Raw genomic sequence first — 23,146 nt, forward strand, 5'->3', positions numbered from 1 at the left:
CTTTAGAAGTTCGCGAGAATGCGCACAACTGTCCGTTAACCAACATGGAGTTGATTGATCAAATTCATAATCGATGTTCTGGGACCGATAACTCGAAATAAATCGCAACAGTTTCGCCCAACCCCATGCTCAGTGTTTATGTCAGGCTAGGTTAGCCACGCTTTCTCAAATACCCCTCTACTGTTGAATATTGTTGAACCCATCTTCCTCTCACCTCTCTGTCTCCTCCACAAAGCTGCCGTCAAGCAGGCGAACCTTACAAAAAAGCCATCCAGTGACCTGTGGAACATTTGCTAGCTCATCCAGAAACAAGGAGACAGAAAAACTGTGTGTGCAAAGCCGTTTCCGCACAAAGACATGAGCTTGCAAGAGAGCCGAGGCCCATCTTCCATGGTCCATCAGCCTTTAATGTGCTTTAAATGATCCAGTCTATATGTAATTACATGAAAATACTTATTCGTCATGGTCAATTAACATTGACATCTTCAGAAAAAAACAAATCTCTATCTACACAGCTTTATGACATCATACAGTTCTAAAAACAAATGCATCATGCATTTGATTGATTTCAAAATACTGTGTAGCCTATATAGTGTTTGTCAAGGTTTTTTCGATTTCTTACATACCAATTTTGGTAGACGATATCACATACATAAACTTCACCAATCCACATGAAACTTGGTAAAGTGCTATGGAATATAAGGTTTGTGTCCCTAGGTGTGCGTTTCTCTTCATGCTAGCGCCCCCTGAATTGGGGTAGGCTCAAAACAGTTTTTAAAAATTAAGATATTTTTATGGCAAGTTGGTCTCGGGCAGGTCTGAGGTAAATCACCCTTGCTAGTGAATAATGTTCAAATGACAAATCTAGCACTTCGCTAGCCAATATCTTGTCATGTAAAGGTTCAAACTTCATGAAATGTCACACCCTGCGTCACTACCACATTCTTTTTTTGTCCATCGGGGCGCTGCTTTTACATTTGCTCACAATTTCAAAAGTTCAATTTGGCTTGCTAAACAAAAAGGTTACCAACAAATAAATACTCAATATTTAGCATTGTTTTCAAACATATTCTTGATTTCAACTAATAATCCTACATTTTATGCATGCGTGTTTCTCAAAACTTTGCAAATAAATGTGAGGTACATTTATACAATGAAGCTCATATTGCATGTAAATTTCACAAAATGCTCAAATTTAGCACAATAATATATGTTATAAGCATATGTAAGTCACACGCTTATGCGCTATGCGTTATGTCTACTTTCATAGTGCGATTTTGAGGCTACCATGGAAGTTCACATGAATCTTGACCACATCATTTGAGCTAAAATAAAAATACAAAGGTATGCAACACCAAAAGTAATTTAATATGGTAAAATCAGGAGAAACCTGTTATTAGATTTTCAAGATAAATTATAATTATGAACATTTCAGCCTCTGATATGCGATGCAAGAAAATCCGAGATGATGCAGCTGGGATGGCAAAGCCTGTTCCCAAAGGTTAAACACATTTCATTTTCATCATAGGGTTCATGTCAATTACTGTCCAATTACTTACTTCAACCAGTGGTAGTTTTGTTAAGTATGACAGTTGAGGAGTACACTTATTAGAATACAAATTGTATTTACTTTGTTAAAGGAGACCTCACAAAATCAAAATATATCAAATTGTCAATATGTTACTTTAATGGCAAGAAAATGTGCATATATACATAAAAATACATTTTTTTAAATCACAGAAAATAAATAATGCATTTAAACTTTGATTGAAATCAGTGTGTTTGGGTGCATTTGGTTGAAATCAGCAAAAAATTGACACTGTTAGAAAAATCAGCAAAAAAAGAAAAAGCAGTTTAGCAGTCCCAAGGATAAGGAATCCTTCACCCGACCCATGAAAAGTCTCCTCTTGCCTTGGGCTTGAGTGATCCACCATTCAGAATGAACACAGCTTTTACTATTGTCAATACAGACTCATTCCTGAGACTCCAGGGCCATTTGTTTCAAGATGCGCTTTTCCTTTCTGATCCGCATTCGTTCCTTAAAGTCTTCAAGCTCTTTCCTCTGTTTGTAGACACAAGTAATAACCATCAATAGTAATCATCACATTGACATGGTCTTAGAGATGTTACAATGCACATTATCAACACTTACCTGCGACTTCTCATCTGGTGGAAAGATCTCCCTCTAACGTGTGGAATTGGTGAGAGACCACAGGAAAAGTAGAGAAAAACAATGATTTTAAATGCAGTTGATTAGAAAGAAATGGCTTACAAGTGACTTGAGTGACAGACAACTAACCTTCCTCTTGACAATGTACTCCTCAAAGTACTCTGCTTGATTTGATACCCAGAACATGGCAACGGGGAAGGAGAGGTACAGCATCATCTGCGGAGAGGACAATGTGAATCTGGTTTGATTATAATTGATGACATTGAGACGGCTCGTACGTGAAGGAATCCGTCTAGCGTAATAAAAAAAAAAAACTACCTCTGACAAGGTAAATTGAACGGTTATGTTTCAATAATGTTACAATAAACAGCAATGGTAATGAACTACGATGATGATGACTGGCCGTTGGCTATCTACAAAACAATGTACACTTCAAATTAAAACTTTATCGGTGAGATCTAGTTTACTGAAAAATAACTAACCATATAATTACAACGATTGAAACTCGCAGCAGTCAATATTATATCATAGTTTAGCTGCTAACTAGCTGGCTAGCCTACCTGATGTTACATGACCGCTTGCCTCAACTAGCATCTAAAGCTAACGAGTACTAGTGGTCATTGTTTTGTTATAAATAATTGTTCATATGAAACACATAACGTATTAACAAATGCATATCAAATTGAAAGCCAATACCCACCCTAAAAATCTCTAAATTTACGCCCATGTTTAAGCACCATGTATAAACCACTCCAACCTTCACTCTACTTCTGCCGTTTCGACAATTTCTTGACGCTGAATGATGACGTAGGTTTCATAATAACAACTATGGTTGGGCCATCAGATAAAATAGGCCATGTGAAGTAGAAGTGCATAGCTCTCTAAGATTCAACAGCTTGCTCATTTATTTAAACTAATCAATGCTTCTTGACAAAAAAACTTCTTGACATGGATCAACAGATTTGATTAGTCAGATATTGCTGGGAGAGGCATGGTATGTCCTCATACAGACGTGCCTAGAATTTAAAGCGGTAGATTTCAATTATAAGGTCGACATACTGTAAAGAAACAAATTAACCGCTAAAATAACTTAATAAACTTAACTTAATAAATAACTTAATAAAAAACACAATTTAATTTTATCTTAATTTAAAATAAAATTTCATGTAAAATGAGCCATCCTCTGAATTTACTTTAAATAAATAGTTGTTTTTGTTATTTAAAAACATTCAAATATTATTATGTCATATTCTTATTGTTGGCCATTAACATGACACAAATAGTTGCCTAGTGCCCATACGCATATAGTGCACATATGCCACAAATAGTAAGTAGGCCCACGCATATGCAAACGTATAGATGGACACATAGATCGGTGCTCTTTCAAACATACAAATTTAAGAATGCTCAAATAAGAGTTTAGTATGTTTAATCCAGTTCAGCTGTACTGTGTATTCATAAGATACATGGCTTATTAACTGTTTATATTGTTAGCATATAAACTAACAATGCTAAGCCACATTAATACCACCAAATGTATGCAAGCATTTGCATTTATGCAAGCACAAACACTGTTATAGAAAAAAAATTAATACAATAAACAATATTTGATTTTGTATTATAATTATTGATATTTCTTTTTAATTGCAATAGCCTATTTCAGCCCATTTTACCTGTTGGCTCATCCAGGGGACATCCAGTGCATAAACGGCTCTTGAACTTAAAACATTTAATTTTGCTTCCTATTTTCAGTATAGAATTGTAAGAGTGAACTGACTCTTTGTACTGAGTGGACTTTTGGTTGTTTCCATACATATTTCAATGGTGTTTAAGGATGATTTAAGACACTTGAACAAAAAGTGGCCCGATTTACCTGACATCTCATATTACTAAGAGGAACTTTGTTATTAATTTACATTGTTTTTAGTCAAATTCTATATTCAAACTGTTTTGTCGACTCTTAAACCTTCCTCAAACCCTTTGGCCATTAATATGTGCTAATATGTGTTTTCAACCTTGTGTCATCCACTGTCTATAACTCTTCTCTTTGCTCTGTTCATGTTTATGCTCGTCTATATGTTCTGTCTGTACCAGACTGAAATAAAAAAAGTCTTGTAGTAGTTCAAACTTCAAACTGAAGGCATTGCACATTTGTTGTAGGCTACTTAGGCTCATTATAAAAACTCTCCTAATTATGTTTTATACAAAAATCATGACACAGGTTTCCCATTATTCTTGTCTATGCTTTACCTCCTTGAGAACCGTCCTGTATGAATGTTTATACATATTCTTTTTATTGGTCTTTTCATGAAATACCTACAGTTAATATAAGCGACTTGGGAAAAAGTAGATAACTTATAATGGGCATAATATGGCTTTCAGCACCAGATCACATTTTACTTGAGGTGGCCTTTGTTACAAAGAGGGTCCAAAACATTTGCCATTTGGCCCCTAAAAACATGTTATGTTAAAGAATCCATGGATTAAAGTATTTTCTTAACCTAGATAATATTACTGTACTAACTGTTAATCCCCAGCAGAAGGAAGAACCCCACTTCAAGTAAAAACATGTCATGTCATGTATGTTTCCATAGTTATGCTGATGACACGCAACTATACATCTCTGCTGAGCCAAATGATGCTGCAGCAATAAACTCCATTACTACCTGTCTTTTGGCGATAAATAAGTGGATGAGCAATAATTTCTTAAAGTTAAACGAGGACAAAACTGAGATCCTACTAGTCGGCCCTAAAACAAAAAGAGAAATGCTGTTTAATAATTTGGGGAAATTAACTCCCTTGATTAAATCGGAGGTTACAAGTCTTGGTGTTATTTTAGATTCAGATTTAAGCTTCAAGTCTCACATTAACAAGGTGACGAAAACATCATTTTTCCACCTTAAAAACATAGCTAAAGTCCTGCCATTTATAAATCAAAAAGATGCTGAAAAACTGATTCATGCCTTTATTTCAAGCCGTCTTGATTATTGTAATGCAATCCTTACTGGCCTCCCAAAAAAAACAACTGAGAGACTTCAGCTCATTCAAAACTCTGCAGCTCGGCTATTAACCAGAACCAAGAGGAGAGAGCACATTAGTCCAGTTTTAGCTGCTCTGCACTGGCTTCCAGTAACTTTTAGAATTGACTTTAAGGTCCTTCTCCTAATATACAAAGCCCTTAATGGGCTAGGACCAAGTTACATTGCAAACTCCCTAGTCAAATACTTGCCCTCAAGAACACTGCGATCATCGAATGCTGGTTTATTGGAGGTTCCCAGCAAAAGCCGTAGGAAAATCGGGGACGCAGCATTTGTCAATTACGCCCCAGTGCTATGGAACATACTGCCTATAGACATCAGGGAAGCCAGCTCGCTTAACATCTTTAAAAGAAAACTAAAAACGTACCTCTTCACATTAGCCTTTAACTAGCTACCACTTCGCACTATATATATATATAAATACTTTTAATTTAATTTAAATCTCTACTGGTGATATTAAGGGGTTGGATTAAATATATCCCTATAATTATAATTATAATTTTTTTTTTTTTTTTTGCACTATATCTTTGTTATGTTTCTTTGATGTCTATTTTTATGTGCATGTCATTTCTTTGTGCATATTATGTATTTGCTGTAAAGCACTTTGAGCTGCATTCTTTTGCATGAAAGGTGCTATATAAATAAAGTTTTATTATTATTATTATTATTATTATTATGAGATGACATCGGAGTCAAACTACACTTGCCAAGAATTCTGAACAAACCAAATAACAACCACATAGATGTAAGTTTTTTTGTTTCCTTTTAATTTTCTATAAAAGAGATGAGTTTATTCCATGATCATAACAGATTGAACCATTGACCTCGATAGCCCACTCACATACCAAACAAGAATCGAGGAAAATGTTAAAAACACGAAACCCAAAAACAAAATGAAAAAAAAAAGAAGGAAAATGTGAAATAAAATACCTGAATAAAGCAAACTTGCTGCTGAGCAACATGGTCAGCACATTCTCTGGAGAGATTCATTATCTATGGCACGTTAACATCCAACTCTTACCATGGAAAAGCAAGTACACATGAAAAGGCTTTAAGTATTGAAAAGTGTTCTCTCTTACCTTACCTTTCATAGGCCAAATGAACCAATAATATATAAAGTTAAACATGTGAACTTCCAAAGGAGGGTGAAGAAAAGATGAGTGTTGTTAGCAAAGCAACTCGTTCTTTTGAAGTGTTCTTGGATTTGAAGACACTTCCCGTGCCACAAAAGACCATACAGTCACACATACCAACTTATATACATACATACATAAACGTACAATTATGCATACACACACATGCACGCACACTGACAATAATGGTTAAGTGTCTGTGCCAACATGTCCACTTGAAAAAAAAAAAAAAAGAAGCTAGGGACGAAAGAAAATGACCAGGTACATAGAAGTCCAGCTAAAACTAGATTTTAAACCTGAATATTGTAATTGGGTAAAATATAAAATGCTGACTTTCCTTTTTTGCCTTTTTACACAAGCTCTCCCCTAAAATCCCCCCCCCCCCCCCTTCCCAAAGCCTTCGGTCAACCAGCATTTGCCCACCCCTTACCCTCCCAAACCCAATATAGGCCAACTAGAATCGCAATACAATACAGGCACTGGAGAAAAACACCATAAGAGAAACTCAGAGGATCTGCCAAGGTTTCAAGTTGTGCCCCCAACCCCCTCACTGTCTCAAATAATAGAATTAGAACTCACATCCACTAGAATTGAACAAGAACAATGATATAAAATCAGAACTGTTTTTGAGATTTTTTTTTTTTGTATTTTTTTTTTTTTTTAGGTTTTATGTTTCAAATCTTTTTTGTGTTTATTATATCTAGTACAGCGTACAGAGTGTCTCTGCTTAGTCATAGTTTAAATGATTTGTGAAGAAAAGAAGAGAGTCATGCAAAGACTAGCTTCCATCTCTTTTCCATCTCCGAGCTCTTCCCCGAGGATTTTGGGCTTCCGTCGGGCAAAAATCAGCTGTGCTTGACGAAGCCAAACGAGCTAGGTGTTAATGCTTCGACCCATTCTAACGATGCCGTTGGGTAAAGATGAACCGGTTTGCTAACAGAAAAAAAAAAAAAAAAAAAGATATTGCAAAATCTTGCATCTCTTTGTACAATAGACATAAATGTTCAAAGTTTTCTTCAATTATGATAATAATAATAATAATAATACAAAAAATAAACAAAGGACAGCTCAGCAAGAAGGCCCAATGTCAGGGAGCTCACCTGTGGTCATTGGAGCTCTGCACTAGGGTGAAGTCAAATGAAATGATGGAAGAATGGATGCATATTTTATGGGGTTCGCCCTCAATAAACACGTGTAGGGAGTAATGCATATATTAGTCTATTTACTATCAGGCTAGCTAGGCCCATTGGGTAGGGGACTGGACAAGAAAAATATATTTATATATTAAGAAAGACAAAAGTTAAATGAAGAATTTCAAGACTAGAACTTCAGCATAAAAGGAAATAGTTGTTTGGCATAGACATAGATGGAGAATGGCATTGATAAGAGGGTTAAAATATAAAAAAAGAAAGAAAAAAAAGAAAAGAAAAGAAAAAAAAACACAACAGTAACCATAGAATAAGAAAATACCTTTTTACAGTAGATCCTACATAATGAAAAAAATCTGCACATTGTAACACTCCTCTGTGGTTTGTAAATAATGGATAATTTCTTTGTTCATACGTCCAGGTCAGTGAGTACTGTTATATTTGTGTGTGTTTGTGTGTGTTTCTTACAGGTCAGAGGCGTAAGGCAAGCTGCACCTCCTCTCCTGAGAAGTGACAACTCAAGATTTCATATTTAAGTGCCCACCCCCACCCCGCGATCTGCTTGAATGTGTTCACCTAGAAAACAAAAACCAAAGGAAGGGAAAGAAAAAACAAAACAGCCTCTTGTCTTGTTTACCCCCCTCACAACGCATGGCAGTTCATGGATGCCTTAAACAGGTAATCAAGAATATTTAAATCATTATCGGATTCAATCGTCCGCTCCACGGTGGCGGCGCGCTGCTCTGCTGCCACTGCTCTTTGCTCTGTCACGCAGAGCACTGTGCCAATCAAGTCCTCTTCGGCCCTTTGCTGCCATGACGACGTCACATCCGCAGGAAAAAGGAAGCCGCAGAAAGGCGGCTGTGGCAGTCAGGCTAAGGGGCTCCACGCCTCTGAGCGCAGGAGGCCAGGGCCGTCTTCACTCATGGATGCAGCCTGTACCAGTTTGGCAGGCTTGTTTCAGAGGTTGAGGATTCAGAGGTCAGGGTTCGTAAAATCCATCGTCCCGTGCGTTTGCGCTTTTCATGATCCCATTTCTGTTTTTTTTCTCCCCCAGAGGAATTCAAGATCTGCTTGTGTATTTATTAGTTTTTTTTGTTTTTAAATTCCTTTCAGTTCGACAGGAAGTTAAAATAATCCTTCTCAGAACAAGTTCTCCTCAAAGATGGCCATTAAATCACTTTGGAAATTCATGTCAACCATAGCTGCCATCTGAAAGAGAATAAATCATATACACAAATTAAACACTTAAATAAAATATTACACACATTACACACAATGCAGACACAAAATAAAATAAAATGCACATGTGTGTCTGTGTACATACACAGAACAAATCTATTCATGAAACGTGTTGAATTTGGGTCCTGTTTCATGAACTGAAATAAAAGATGTCATTTCTGAATGCTCACCAAAAGCTTATTTCTCTTTCTCTCTGTGCACAAATTCATATCTGTAGCCATTGTTACACTGAAACCATAGGTAACCACACACACACTGCACTCACTAATCTCCTTCCATGAATCTGAACGCAGTTTAACCTTTGAGATTGTTCCATGTTGCGTTTATATTTTTGTTGAGTGTATATAAACGTGTGTGTGTGTGTGTGTGTGTGTGTGTGTGTGTTTCACAGCAGGTGTGTAATGGGTAAAACGGCGGCCCCATAGGGCTGCAGTGTGTGGTTGCTCACCGCCTCTCTCCTCCTGCGCTCCTGTTCTCTGCGGCGCAGGAGCTCCCTCTGCTGCTGGTCCAGAGCACTCTGGCTGGAGGCCGGTGGCGTGGGGGGAGCCTGCGACGGCTGGGGGGTGGCTGGCGAGTGGACCTGGCCCTGTGTCTGTGAATGCGCCGGGTGCTGCTGCTGCTGCTGCTGGGGCGGCTGCACCTGCTGCTGCGGTGGAGGCTGCTGCTGCTGCTGCGGCGGCTGTGGCTGCGGCTGCTCCTGCCTCCGGCGCGGCTCCTCGTGCTGCCGGCGACTCGGCTCCAGCGAATCCTCCTCATCTCGACCCCTGAGGAAGGTCACAGAGGTCAAGAGGTCAAACCACAATTGGGTCACGTGAGTTAACTCAAAGTTTACAACACTGTGTTTAACGTAAAAGTTCTGTTTTAGCCAACATGTCAAAACAAAAAGCAGAACGACAGCTTGGCTAACACTCCATCAGGAATGGAGCAGCAGCCCACTGTTTTGGGATTATTATTTTGATTTGATTTGAAACCCTGCTCACCGGTGCTTCTCCTGCTCACGGCGCTGACGGTCCTTCTCCGCCTGCTCGGCCTGGGCCTTCAGGGCCTTCTCCCGCTCCTCCTTCTCGCGGGCGGCGCGGCGGAACTGCTCGAAGCAGTCGCTCGACGACTTCTGTGCCGACGACGGCGTAGAAGTGGACTTCTGGGCCAGGCTCGCCCATGAGCCCATGTTCTTTAACTTCACGTCCTGTTGAACCAACACGGGGGAAACACAGCTTTCAGTGATGATTTCTATCACATGTGCTTAACAAAACTACACCTGGCAGTCAGTGGTCCAAGTCATTATGTCAAAAAACACTGTATAGTGTTACCACAATGCAGTAGAAATACTCTGGAACTGTGGACAAGTTATGGTATTGTTACAATCGAACTTTCCTTTTTGTCGTTTGACAATGACGTTCACATTCTTCCTAACGTGGATGTGTTTGTATGCCATTAGCTTATGTATGTCTTTCGCTAACTCGAACAGCCTTAAAAATCCCTCCAGGTGTGAGGTGACGTGTTGCGACGTGCAGTGAGGGTTGTAGGCAGAGCAGTCCCATGACCCACCTGTACCTTTTTGGGGGCGACGGGTGTTTTAGGCTCCTGCTTGAACTTGTCCTTCTCTTGCATTGGGGGCGGCCCACTAGACTCAGAGGAGCGGATGACGGGTCGCGAGCTGTCGGACGACTTAGGCTCTCCTGGAAATACAGCAGATGGTCAGACACTGTTACTACCAAGGTACGGGGTCAGACATGCTTCTGAGCACAGAGGAACAGGGAAAAAGGATATTTTCATTGACTTGTTCTCAAGACAGTCAGTCAAATTGTACACACTACGTCCACACTACTTAAACATTACACACAAAGGCAGAAAAGGGTGTTACAGTTAGACACAGAACATATGCAGTCACGCACACACACGGTCACACACATGGTCAGACACAGTCACGGTCACACACATGGTCACACACACACACACAGTCACACACACAAACACAAGTAACACACAATGAAAGATAAAATGGAAAGACAGACAGACACAAACACTCAATTAAAATAAGATAAAATAAAATAAAAAAGGAGAACAGAGTCAGCGCTTGCTCAGCTCACACACACACACACACACAAACAAACCCAGCGGTCACAAAGCACATATTGATAAAGAGGTGGTGCAGTGCTATGCGGTGCTGGTACTCACTCTGCTGGCCGTGACCTGGCATGGCCTTTGCCTCGGGGTGCTTGTGGGGTTCCTGGCGCATTGCAGGGCTGAAGGGCTCTCCGCGCATCACTGGCGACGGGGGCAGCTTCTCCTCCTTCAACCCGCCAAGAGCTGAGGGTGGCCTCTGCTCCTAACACAATACCACCAGTGATCAGTAAAGCTGAGCATAACAAGCTAGAACATAAACATATCAAAACACCCTTTCAGCATGTAACATTACTCCTTTTCCTAAAACAGACAGAGCAACAATTACACCCTCTAGACAAGCGATCATGTTGTTCAAAAGAGTATGCCTAAACACTTTATTACACACATACGTACTGGAATTAAAGTAACAAAGTACGGCCCGGGAGACTCACTTTTTTGGGCTGCAGAGTGTGGGGGGGAGACTGGGGCATGGGCTGGTACTGGGAGATCTGGGGGGAATGCATCATGAGCGGAGACTCCCTCAGGTGGCCTGTCACGACACAAAAGAAAACAAAACACCACAGCACTTGAGTTAGCGCATCGCATCGGAGCACGGAAATAAATGCCCTCTTGCCTCCCCCCCCTTGGAGATGCACTGGGTGCAGGTGCCACTGTCAGGCATAGACACCTCTCACTCACCCGTGTTGTAGGGGTCTGCCTTGTGTTGACGTGGAGAAGGATGCTGCTGCTGAGATTGCTGCTGCTGAGATTGCTGTGACTGCTGCTGCTGCGGCGGTGGCTGTTGTTGTTGTTGGATGATCTGCTGTGCTTTACTGGAGGGCATGGACACTTTATGTGGCGCTGACTGCGTCGGAGTGCTGGGCATGGGGCCCTGGGAGAAGCCCATCTGTTGCTGCTGTTGTTGTTGTTGTTGTTGTTGCTGCTGTTGCTGTTGTTGTTGTTGTTGTTGTTGTTGCTGCTGCTGCTGTTGTTGCTGCTGCTGCTGCTGTTGCATGTGCCTGGCCTGGTGCTGCTGCTGGAGCTGCTGCTGCTGGCTGGAGGGTTGGTGGGATGGCGGAGGCTGCGGCTGGGTCTGCGACTGCGGTGGGAACTGCGGCGGACCCAGTTGAGACTGGACCTGCACGGACTGAAGGAGAGGAGGCTGCCCTGCCTGCTGCTGCTGCTGCTGTCTATTAGGCAGGGACTGCATCAGGGATGCCTGTTGTTGTTGTTGTTGTTGTTGCCTGCCCTGCTGTAGGTGCTGCAGGTAGAGCTGCAGGTTGGGGTTGAGGGGCAGCGTGGGTCCGGGCTCTTCGTCGTCCTCCAGCAGCATCTGCGGGGGCTGGGAGGAGAGCAGGCCCTGCGGGGTGAGGGTGGGTGGGGAGAGCGGGCGCTGGCGGAGGGGTTGTGGGGGGTGCATGAGGTGGGGGGGTAGGTGGTGCTGGGGGGGCTGGGGCTGGGGCTGGGGGGGTGGCTGGGCCTGGGGCTGGAGCTGCTGAGGCTGGAGGGCCTGCTGAGGAGGCGGAGGCTGTTGCTGCTGCTGCTGCTGCTGCTGCTGCTGCTGCTGCATGGTCTGCTGGGGGGGCTTGGGAGGCAGAGGGGCCGCCCTGTGGCTCGGCCGGGAAGGCTGCTGAGGCAAGGCGTTGTGCAGGGCTAAACAGAGAGGAGGAGGAGGAGGAGAGGGGAAAGATGGAGGAGAGAAGAAAAGGAACAGATGTCTTGTCAGTCATGATTAGGATGGGACATTCCACTTATTTACACCCGAGTTATGAACAAAGGCAGAAACCTTCCGTTTACATTTACTCATTAGGTAGACATTTGATCAATAAACAAATGACATGGTAAGGTGGGTCATTTGGGCTTAAAACCATGTCAGCAACCATCATAAATTTAGCTACCATAGACTAAGGCTTAACCACTGAAAAGAGGTGTAGCAGTCCTGTCCTCTGCTTCAATTGAGACAGACATAAGTGTCTTCCAGAGTTCTGTACCTGGAGGGGGGAGGATGGCGTGCTGATTGAGGAACCGATGGGTCTCGGGAGACACAGAGCCGCCGGATTGGGGGGCGCCCAGGTGGGGTGGTGGGCCGGCGGGGGACGAGGACTCGCTGGCGTGGTGGGACAGGTGCATGAGGGGCGGCCCGAAGTTGGGCAGGGAGTCGAACGTGTTCTCCAGGAGCTGCGAGGACTCCAGGGCCGCGACGGGCGGTGGGACGTAGGCCACAGGCGACGGGTGCTGCGGCTGCTGCAGCTTCAGCTGGGCTGTGGGCTGCAGCACCTGGGCCAGGGGCAGCGGGGCGATGTGGGGCAGGGGCAGGTGATGAGGCTTTTTGCCCTCCTTCCCCGAGAGGCCCTTCTTCTTCTGCTTTGATGCCATTCCTGCTAAAAAAAAAGCCAGCAAGAGTGAGCGAAGGACATTGGCCAATATGCACAACATATCATTTTGATCCACACAAAGAGTTGCTTTGCTGAGCTTAGACCTCTGCGGTGGTATCCGTCTCACCTGTCTCGGAGTCTTCACTGTCTGAGGAGCTGGACTCACTGCTACTGCCTGAGTCCGAGGAGGAGCCCTTGGTCTTGGTTACAGTCAGGGCTTCCATGGTCTTTTCTGCAAGGTCAAAGGTCAGTGAAGGTTAGCACTCAACTTTTGTATAAGCAAGTATATTTTGAACCAAGTCTGTAATGCAATGGAGTCAAATGATTAAAGGACCATGATTTAAATGTTATATGCAACCCAGAGCCACTAACCTGGAGGCTTCTTCTTCTTGCGCAGGCAGGACGACACGTATCTCTCCAGCTCTCGCAGTGTGGAGGGCTTGAGCGTCTCAAAGTCGATCTCGATCTCGTCGGGATTGGAGTTCTTGAGCGAGGGCTCGCGCGACTGAATGATATGCACCACGCGGCCCAGTTTGTCCCCGGGCAGCTTGTTGATGTCCAGGCTCAGCTGCCTCTTCTCCTCGTAGGTCATGGGCTTACACTTCTCCGTGCCGCCCCCGGTGGCACCGGCGGACCCCAGCAGGTCCTCCTCAGAGTCCAGGCCCGGCACGGGCTGCAGCGTGGGCGGCATGGCGCTCAGGGTAGGGATGGAGCGGTTTATCTTCACGCCGTCCTTCTTACTGCGGTCAGAGAGAAGGCGAAATGGGGATTAGGAAATTATTCTATATATTTCAGGGAAATGTAGGTAGAACTCATTTTCAAAACAACTTCTCATAGTCTTTAGAATATCATTTGTGTTGTTGGTACGACTGTTTGCAAATGTTCACACTACTACTACCAAAAAATAAATCTCCCATGTGTTTCCCAAGAATAATCAACCTGACAATCAGCTGGACAGACACAGAACAGAAGAAAGCACATATGCCTACCCAGGTTTCTTGCTCTTCTTAGGCAGCGGATCCTTGTTGTTCTTGCTCTTCTTAGAAGGCTGCAGCGCAGGGATCTGGGGCTCGGGGATCTCGTCTAATGCCGCCATGCTTCCCGCTTTCTTTTTGTGCTTGTCCTTCTTCTTCTCCCTCTTCTCCTTCTCCTTCTTCTTTGGTTTGCTGGTCTGGGGCTGAGACAGGGCAGCCAGCTGCTCGTGGACGGCCTTCAGCTGTGGAGAGATCGGGCGGGGGAGATGGTCAGGAGATGCTCCTCTTAAGTGACACCCAGTAAAGATATATTTTTCACAGTTTAGGTATCAATGATCTTGGTGTTAGCACCTTGCTTTAGCCATTACATTTCAGGAACACTACTGTAGTCTAGAACAAAAACAGCAGGCAACATGCCGGGGTTCTTAGTCCTCCCGAAGCTGCATTTCCCAGAAGCGCGACTGAGCAACCACTGTGGGAACCGTGGATAGAGTATGCGGAGCGATAGAAACCTCATCTAATGATAGTAGTTGTTCAACGACACCCTTGCGTGGGGACGCTGTAGGCTTTGAGAGAGTTCGGTCCTCTTACCTGCTCCTGAAGCTCAGCCAGCCTCTGAGCGCGCTCCTCCTCTGAGTCGTCCGTGGAGGAGTCTGACTCGGAGGATGAGTCGCTGGAGGAGTCCGAGGACGAGGGGGGGGCCATGGGGGGCTGCGTCTTGACGGGGGCTGGGTGGAGTATGGGAGCGGGCACGGGGGCCAGCGTCACCTCGGGCTCGTCCGGCATCTTGGCGAAGCGCATCTCAAACACGTCCTGAACGGAGAGGACAGAGGGAGACGCTTAAGGATAAGGTGAACTGGACATTTGGCTTTGGCACCGATCTACGAGTGACATGAGCTGGGGATGTACAACACCGGGAGACAGACACGTACCTGTAGTTTCCGTGCCATAGTAACCACTTCATGGTCAGGAGGGTTGTACTTGTAGCAGTTGGAGAACATTAACCGCACGTCGCTCGCAAACTCCTCTGCGTCCCGGTACTGCCTGTTATCCAACTTAACCTGCAACAAGAGAGGGCATTTAGTGGAGTCCTTTCCACAATTCGAGGGACATTTTTACAAAAAAAAAAAAAACTATTCACTCAGGCAAGCATTAACTGTAGGCAATAAGACCAAAAAATAATCCATTATCCCATCCCAAGATTCTGCCAAGTACTGTATCAAATGTCAAGCATCCATCTTTTTATTTTGTTTTAACCTAAAATATCTATTTACATTACAGGGAAGCTATTTGGATAGAATAAACAGCAGCAGAGGTCTGTCATTAAAATAAATGGAGTGAAAACCTTCTCTGGGGACACAAGTTGCATCCATAGAAGATCCTAAATGGCATAGCTCTGGCAGTACATCTTACAATTAGCTTTTTACAAATCCTCCATCAAGCGATCTATTAAAGAACAAGTTTACTGATCGTCAAAACCAGCACCATAAGTCACAAGTCTGACAAAAGACTCTGAAGTGGGATCATGTTCCCTGATGTTGAGACACCTGCACCACTACCACTGCTTTACAGAAAGCATGTTACTGATGCCTGTTAAAAAGAATCTACCCTGTAATGTCCACTGTTCCAGTTCTGCTTCGCAAGAACACTCAGCGCAGTGTATATTTGCCGGGTCTACATTCAGGACACCCTGCCTCGTCTCTCTAGCGTAACTGCGCCACTCAAGAGCTGTGAGAACCAGCGCACCGTGGCTTCTGTGCACGCAGGCGAACACACGCACCTTGATGGAGGCGAGATCACGGGGATGTTTGATGATGTCGTGGTAGTCGTGCAAGCCCAGCGCAGCCACGTCCACGGGCTTGTAGAAGGGCCACGCGTAGTTGGCGTGCTTCTTGGAGAACATGTCCTTGACGAGGCTGGCGCAGTAGCGCATCTGCTCCTGCTGCTTGGGGCTGTGCGAGCCGGCCATGGCCAGCATGCCGAGGTGGTGCTGCGAGTCGGGCGCCTCCTTCTTGGGCAGCTTGGCGGGCCGCACACTCGCGTGCCGCGGCAGCGTCTTGCCCGACTTGGACTCGGCGGGCGAGGACTCGCTGAGCTGGTCGTTCGCCGTCGGCGTCGTCGTATCGGCTTTCCTCTTCTGGCTTTTCCTCTGCTGCAAAGGAGCATGGGAATTAAAAGGTGAGGTGAGGTGAGGTGAGCATGAGCGGATGATGAAGGAAAAACAGACTGGCAAGGACGTAGGCAACAAAATCGGCAAACAAATCTGATAGCGGATTTAAAGCGATCAATACAATTTATCAAGATATGAACTAAAGTCGTTTTAAAAAAAGGCCCTCTGGGTCGAGCCGTGGGCTCATGCCCTGAACACTCACTTTGGGCTGAGGGAGCACGCTCTGGAGGATGGGCGTGGCGCTCTGCTGGATGGGCAGGGGCGGCAGGAGCGGCAGGTGCGGCATGGGTGGCAGGGGCGGCAGGGCCGTCTGGGCGGGGGGAGGCACAGACTTTATGATGGGCGGGGGCTGGGGGGCGCAGTCCAACGGGCCCATCGAGTAGGGTGGCCCCAGCTGTGGCGCATGCGTGGGGAGCAAGGGGGGCACTCGGGGGGGCATGGGCTGCATGATGGGCTGGGGAGGTAGCTGGGGGGGGCCCTGCGGCAGGCCTCTGGTCTGTGGTCCTGGGGGCATGTTGGACAGTCCGCGCGTCTGGGCGGTCATAGACGGAGAGTCCAGGCCAGAGCCTGGTTTCAAGATAAGGCCTGGAAGAAGATATATATAGAAAGAGAGGGAGAAAGAGAGAGAGAAATACAAAGAAATTATGAAGAGAATTACAAAGAGTATGAGGCATGTTTCAGGTCCATGTCACACACATGAAATCACACGAGTAGGTAGGGCCTTTAGGTCACAGCTGTGAGTGAGGTCTTCTCTCACCACAGCTGCCCTCTGACTGAACCCTGCACACAGGGGGCGGCTCCGTACCTGGGTCTCGGCTCCTGCCGCGGCCGCGCCCTTTGCCCGTCATCACCGTGATCTCCGTCTCCTCCGTGGGCATCTCGGAGATCTTCTGCAGGAACATCTTCTCCAGGGCCTCCGCCATTAAGACTATGTCGTCCCCGGGCTGCAGGGGGCGACACGTGATTGGGGGTCAAACAGGTTCACGTCACAAGCACCCGCGGCGGCGGCGCTTTTATGCAGACAGGTTTCGTATCATGAATGCCAGAAGCTGTGGAAAAACAGGCGCCGTACCTTGTTGTAAATGTAGCAGTTGGTGAACATGGTGTTGAAGTCTTGGATACATTCTTGGGCGTTACAGTAGTAGCTGTTCTCAAGACGCTTCTTGATTGTTCCCATGTCCATAGGACACTTAATAATTTTGTAATAATCCTGCAGGACAAATAACACACTTCATGTTGCCATACAGCCATTTCTCATAATAAATACTCATCCTATCTAACTGAAAGATATCGCAGAACAACCTGAACAAACATCGGCTCAACTCCATTATGTTTTGGCTTGGACAAAAGGCACAGACTATACACTAAACCTCTCTGCTATTTTGGAACTTCATATAACAATTTTGCTGCTGAATGTTTGTGGTGTCATATCATAAGCATTACTTTGACTCTGCAGATAAAACTAAAGAGAAAAAAAGATTGAGGCGTATAAACCATCAGGTTTGAGCTGAAATGACGCACGAGTGGGTAGAGCAAAATCTCTTTAAAAATGTTTTAAGTGTTTTGATATGAACACCATAATGTTATCGATCAAGACCTAACACCCAACACCAGCCATAAATGAGTCAATTTCACACTGTGTTCATTTATGGTTAAAATTACTTTTTTTTTGAGGGGATATGGTTCACAGTCAAGTTTTAACTGTTAAAACCTCTGCTTTAATAGTTCAGTTCATTTTGACACATAGGCCACTAAGCAATCAGTATGGACTTACAATCCACGCTGCTACAAATGTGCATTAGTAGTTCAATCATGACCATTAGTAGCAGCAGCAGCAGCAGCAGCAGTAGTAGGAGGAGGAGGAGCAAAAGGAACCTTATTGTGCACTCTGGTGTTAAGGTCTCAGTGGTTGACAAGTTTCAAGAAGTGTCTCTGCACGATCTCTCCGTTCATTTTGACATGACGTGCTTTAACCTCACTGCACTTGCACTCAGGGGTCATAGGAAGTCATGAACTAGAAAGGTCTTACTCACAGGCAGCATGAGCTTGACTGCATCAACGGGAGCCTGGAAGGGCCACGAGAACTGGTGCTTCCACAGCGACTTGAGCACCACCTTGAGCAGGTACTGCAGCTGGTTGGTCTGGCGCTTGGGCCGCTGGGGATTGGAGGTCTCTGGGGCAGGCGGGTTGTGGCTGGGCACCGTGGGCGTGGAGGAGAGCTGCCCATGGTGCCCGCTGCTACTGCTGCTGGTGCCCGACATCTGCGCTGCGTCCAGGCCGTCCCCCATGCTGGCGAGGTGTGGCGCGGGCACAGGGGCGGAGGGAGGGCCGGCGGGACACCACTCGTTCAGCCGCGAGCCGGGCACGGGCTCCACAGAGAGAGGACCGCTGATTCCATTGCACTCCTCGCTGGGCTCTCTGTAAGGAGGGAAGGATGGAGGAAGGGAGAGAGAGGGAGGAAGAGAAGGGAGGGAGGAGAAAAAGAGAAGAAGTCGTTAGACATTACCGATCACACATCCAGACACCATGGTCAACTCTATATCTATCATTTCTTGCCATCATCAACTTTATGTAACTCCGAGAACACCGGCACTTCGGCCACTACCATGGGCGTATGAGCACACACCCGGTGATCTTAACTTGTATGGAGTAACTGCATCCATTTTAATGCCCCTCCTCCTCCTCCTCCTCAGTAGCATAGTAAGCCCGGCCCCCACCTCACCACTACTCTCCATCTTCTCTCCATATCTGCAGCATCCCTGCATCAGTTGATATTGTCACTGTCGTTGTCGCTAGCAGCAACCGAAATATCGGATCGATTCCCATGGGAACCATCGCTTCCTCCCAGCTTCTTCCTTCCTCTACCGCAGTGTACCCACTAGAGTACAGGAGGAGGAGGAGGAGGGGGGTGCTCTTTCATCATGGACCGATTTTAGATTTTCTCATCTCATTGTCATGGTCATGAACTGTATGCAATTTCAGTCTTGCCACACCTTCCACAGATTGGCTGACCATTAATAGAGATGACGGTTCTACGGCTGAGTGGAGACTGAAAGCCTCCCTTTTTCTTGGAGCCATTACGCTGCCTCCTGGATATTGCTTTGGCAACACAACTTTTGATGCATACTGAAAGACATCAACATCCTGTACTTCAAGGCTTCCCACAGCCTTGCTCACCCATTACAGATGAAGGACGGAGACATCACAAAGAAGCGTGGCTGTTAGTGCTTCTGTATACAGCAGAGTTGCACCTGTGTGTGTGTGTGTGTGTGTCTGTCTGTCTGTCTGTGTGTGTGTGTGTGTGTGGGGAGGCTGATAACACACTCCAAGGCTATGGAAGTCTTGGATACGTGTCTGTCTGTCTGTCTGTCTGTCTGTCTGTCTGTCTGTCTGTCTGTCTGTCTGTCTGTCTGTCTGTCTGTCTGTCTGTCTGTCTGTCTGTCTGTCTGTCTGTCTGTCTGTCTGTCTGTGTGTCTGTCTGTGTGTGTCTGTCTGTGTGTGTCTGTCTGTGTGTGTCTGTCTGTCTGACTGTGTCTGTCTGACTGTGTCTGTCTGTCTGTGTCTGTCTGTGTCTGTCTGTCTGTGTCTGTCTGTCTGTCTGTCTGTCTGTGTGTGTGTCTGTGTGTGTGTGTCTGTCTGTCTGTGTGTGTGTGTGTCTGTCTGTCTGTGTGTGTGTCTGTGTGTCTGTGTGTGTGTGTGTGTGTGGGGGAGGCTGATAAAACACTCCAAGGCTATGCTAGAAACAGGAGTAGAATGCCCCGGGGCTCATATAACTGATCTCTTCATGGGAGCGGAGGGTTAGGGAGAGGTCACTGCAGGGGAGTGTGCAGCATGGATTGGCACGCCACGGCACGGCACAACCACAGGGCAACCTCAGGTCATGCCATGGCCCCGGGGCTCCTCGGGGGGGGGGGGATATCTCTCTCTCTCTCTCTCTCTCTCTCTCATTAAACAGAAAAACAAATCTGCCAGTTAACCAAAACCCACTGGCACTACTCACAAAAGGAAAGAGAGAGGTAAGGGATGGGAGTGTTTCTGAGGCGTTGATGCTTCTGCACCCAAGGTTATGGGCTCAGAGGCTGGCTGACGGAGGAGGCCTTGCTGATCTGGCGCTGCACTTCCGAAAACAGCGTTATGTTATGGTCACAGACACAACTTGGAGAGCATGTGTTGAAAATGAAAGACACTCCGTCATCTAACAATGGTCGTAGCACAGCAAATCTTTAGGGAAACAGGGCTCAATTACACAAGATTGTTCTTTGGGGAGGCTGGCCGGATTTGCACCCGAGTAGGAATAGTCTAGGTTTGCTTCCTCTTACTCCACGCACTATGGATATGTACACAAGGGGAGGCACCACTACTGGATGGCTTAAAGCTGTACTGCTGAGGCCCTCTGAACTATTCCACAAGAATACGCCTGGATGTGCTAATGTGAACCGCTGAACCTGCCCAAGGAAACAAACAAGTACAAAGCGTAAGGAGAGTAGCATAGTAACATAGAGTGCGGTGTAGCACAAGCGCCACAAAAACAATAGAAGCCCGCTTCCGTCGGCATCCTTATGAAAACCTCAAAACACCATTTCCTGACCAAAAGTGACGAGAGTCCACCGTAACGCGGTACACAAGGGTAAGCCAAGATGAGGACGACTGTGCGGTTCTCAAATTACAGTCGCCGTGGGCCAATTCACAAAAAGGCACTTGGGGCTTACAATGGAAACAGAAAGGCTGAAAGGGCCGGTTAGGGGGGCCGTTCCTTAAACGTTCGCACCACCTGGGAAGTGGCCAGAAAAGAGTCGTATTATCAGTGCGATGAAAGTCCTCCGGTTTTGGCATGGCCAGGCCAGTGGTTTGTCCCATGTAGGACGCAGTTCTCCAGCTCTCATCTCGCTGGAGGCTTTTGGGATGTGGCAGGGTTTTTTTTCTCCCCTCTTTTCTTTTTTCCTTTTTCTTTTTCTTGAGGTTAGCGCTAGTCGTCATCATCTGGCTCTAGACGAACTAACTGTTCCACCCCCCCCCCCCCCCCCACACCAACCCCAGCCCCCGACCTGCTACTCCTGACGCAAGGGACATTGTGTTCAAGACAGAGTACAAAGACAGCTAAGATACTTGTGAGCCCCAAGGCCAGCCAATGCTCTAAAACTCCTCTCCTAAAAATACATCCAAGAGAGGGAAATACACCAGCAAAATGAGAGGTTAAAAAATTGTATGTGTGGGTGGGTGCGTGTGCACTGATTTGAGAACAGGCGAGAGGAGAAATGCGCACACACACACACACACACACACACACACACAGAGACAAACCCAGAGCTTAGTTTCAACAAACTGACCACACACTTGATGACTCACGCTATGATGGGCCAAGAAGCAGCCAGGTCACATGATCGCCTTGACTCTTTCCCAAAAAGCACAGAGGGGGGACTGACTGACTGGCTGAGCAGCGTGACTGGGGAGGAAAAAATGCCAAGCTGTCTGGGACCTGCCAGGCCCGGGCTGAGCCCTGCGTACGAGGCAGGCCCTGTGTGATGCAGCAACCATGCGACGCGCAGCAACCATGCGGTTCACACCGCAATAAAAAGAGACTGAATGCGGTCGAATGCAAATCCAGTCAAAACAACCAGTGGATTGTGGATGCTGGTAGGCTCGCAGAGATCATCCTGGCCAGGTCATGTTCACCTGGCGTGAACTCTCCAATTAGCATGGCTGAACCATAGAGTCGACTCGCCACCGTGCCTGATCCATGAAGAGATGACCTGAAATGATCTCATCCGGCTGTCAGACTTGAGATACACCTAAGCACCTACATTACTAATCTTATAATGTTGTTGACTAAAGGTGTAACAGCTTGCCGTCGAGCAGATTTCAATTGTTTCATACACAGCCTATGGCTCTAGATACACGAGGCCTTCTGACACACAGGCTATCCTTAACTTTGTGGTGGGGGTATGAGCGTCTCCTCATTTATCAAAAACTTTTAGTTTTTGTTTACAAGGATCTGCATCTGTAAACACATATTACGGTGCAAGGGGCTAAATCTTTAAAACACACGGTGGGAAAGTAAGTGAAGGTGCAACTGCACTGATTTGCTTCCCTTTTACATTACATTTGTATTTTGGTGAACTCCTGGGCCTTGAACATTGCGTACCACAGCCATTGCTCAAGGAGCCTCGCACGTAAATGTTTAAATGTAAAAGTATCGGCACACCTTGTTTCTGCTTTTACAGCATCATGAGATTAGAGGCCAAGCAGTTAAACCGAACAGAGAGCTTGAAATTTGGCCTTCAATTCACCCATCAAGATTCAAGTACAGCCCTTATAAAAGGCCATAAAGAATGGGGCACTTGTCTCACATATTAAATGCATTTGCTGTTTTGGAGGGAATCTACACTGTGATAAATGTGAGAAGAAAAAAAAGTTCTCCTCACCTGTGTTGGTGCTGAAACATTAAAAGAGAAAGGAGCAATGCCAACTACCGGAGCTTCCTCCACTTCTTTCACGTGGGGTTGTGACTGGATGCCATAACATGGGCTGATATTTTAGATAACACAACTGTAGCCTGAGATCTTAATATTAGAAGCTTGATGAAGCTTAAAACGTTAAGAATAACATTAAAAGTCTTTCACTTGGTAGTGCATTTGAACAGCTAGAAAAAAAAATATTTTACAATATCATATCCAAGTCGTTCAAGGATGTTGGTCAGAATCACACTGATAAAGAATTCCCCTAATGTTCACAGGTTATTTCCTTCTACAACAGCACACATATTAGTGTGTGTGTGTGTGTGTGTGTGTGT

General features: G+C 45.6%; 2 protein-coding genes across 4 annotated transcripts; both read right to left on the reverse strand.

The window, feature by feature from the left end:
• Positions 1–1,347: 1,347 nt before the first annotated feature.
• LOC122133183 (protein PET100 homolog, mitochondrial) lies at positions 1,348–2,987 on the reverse strand. The gene is made up of 4 exons (XM_042708786.1): positions 2,871–2,987; positions 2,300–2,386; positions 2,153–2,185; positions 1,348–2,062 (listed from the first exon to the last, which is right to left on the reverse strand). The coding sequence occupies exons 1-4, from the start codon at positions 2,895–2,897 to the stop codon at positions 1,973–1,975; spliced, it is 237 nt and encodes a 78-aa protein (XP_042564720.1). The 5' UTR covers positions 2,898–2,987; the 3' UTR covers positions 1,348–1,972.
• A 4,950-nt stretch (positions 2,988–7,937) lies between these two features.
• Positions 7,938–19,561, reverse strand: brd4 (bromodomain containing 4). 3 transcript variants are annotated; one of them, XM_031575778.2, is made up of 18 exons: positions 18,390–19,561; positions 17,429–17,566; positions 17,162–17,300; positions 16,559–16,941; positions 15,967–16,338; positions 15,119–15,247; positions 14,778–14,999; positions 14,202–14,428; positions 13,585–13,952; positions 13,340–13,444; positions 12,829–13,215; positions 11,537–12,490; positions 11,290–11,387; positions 10,910–11,054; positions 10,280–10,410; positions 9,712–9,917; positions 9,180–9,495; positions 7,938–8,701 (listed from the first exon to the last, which is right to left on the reverse strand). In XM_031575778.2, exons 1-18 carry the CDS (start codon positions 18,642–18,644, stop codon positions 8,633–8,635), a joined length of 4,644 nt encoding a protein of 1,547 aa, XP_031431638.1. In that variant the 5' UTR covers positions 18,645–19,561; the 3' UTR covers positions 7,938–8,632. The 3 variants fall into 3 exon arrangements, with proteins under 3 accessions (XP_031431638.1, XP_031431622.1, XP_031431632.1); XM_031575762.2 differs by having other exon boundaries at positions 10,910–11,060; positions 18,390–19,560; XM_031575772.2 differs by having other exon boundaries at positions 10,286–10,410; positions 10,910–11,060; positions 18,390–19,558.
• Positions 19,562–23,146: the final 3,585 nt, after the last annotated feature.

This window comes from Clupea harengus, chromosome 1, assembly GCF_900700415.2.
Source record: "Clupea harengus chromosome 1, Ch_v2.0.2, whole genome shotgun sequence".
NCBI lineage: Eukaryota > Metazoa > Chordata > Actinopteri > Clupeiformes > Clupeidae > Clupea > Clupea harengus.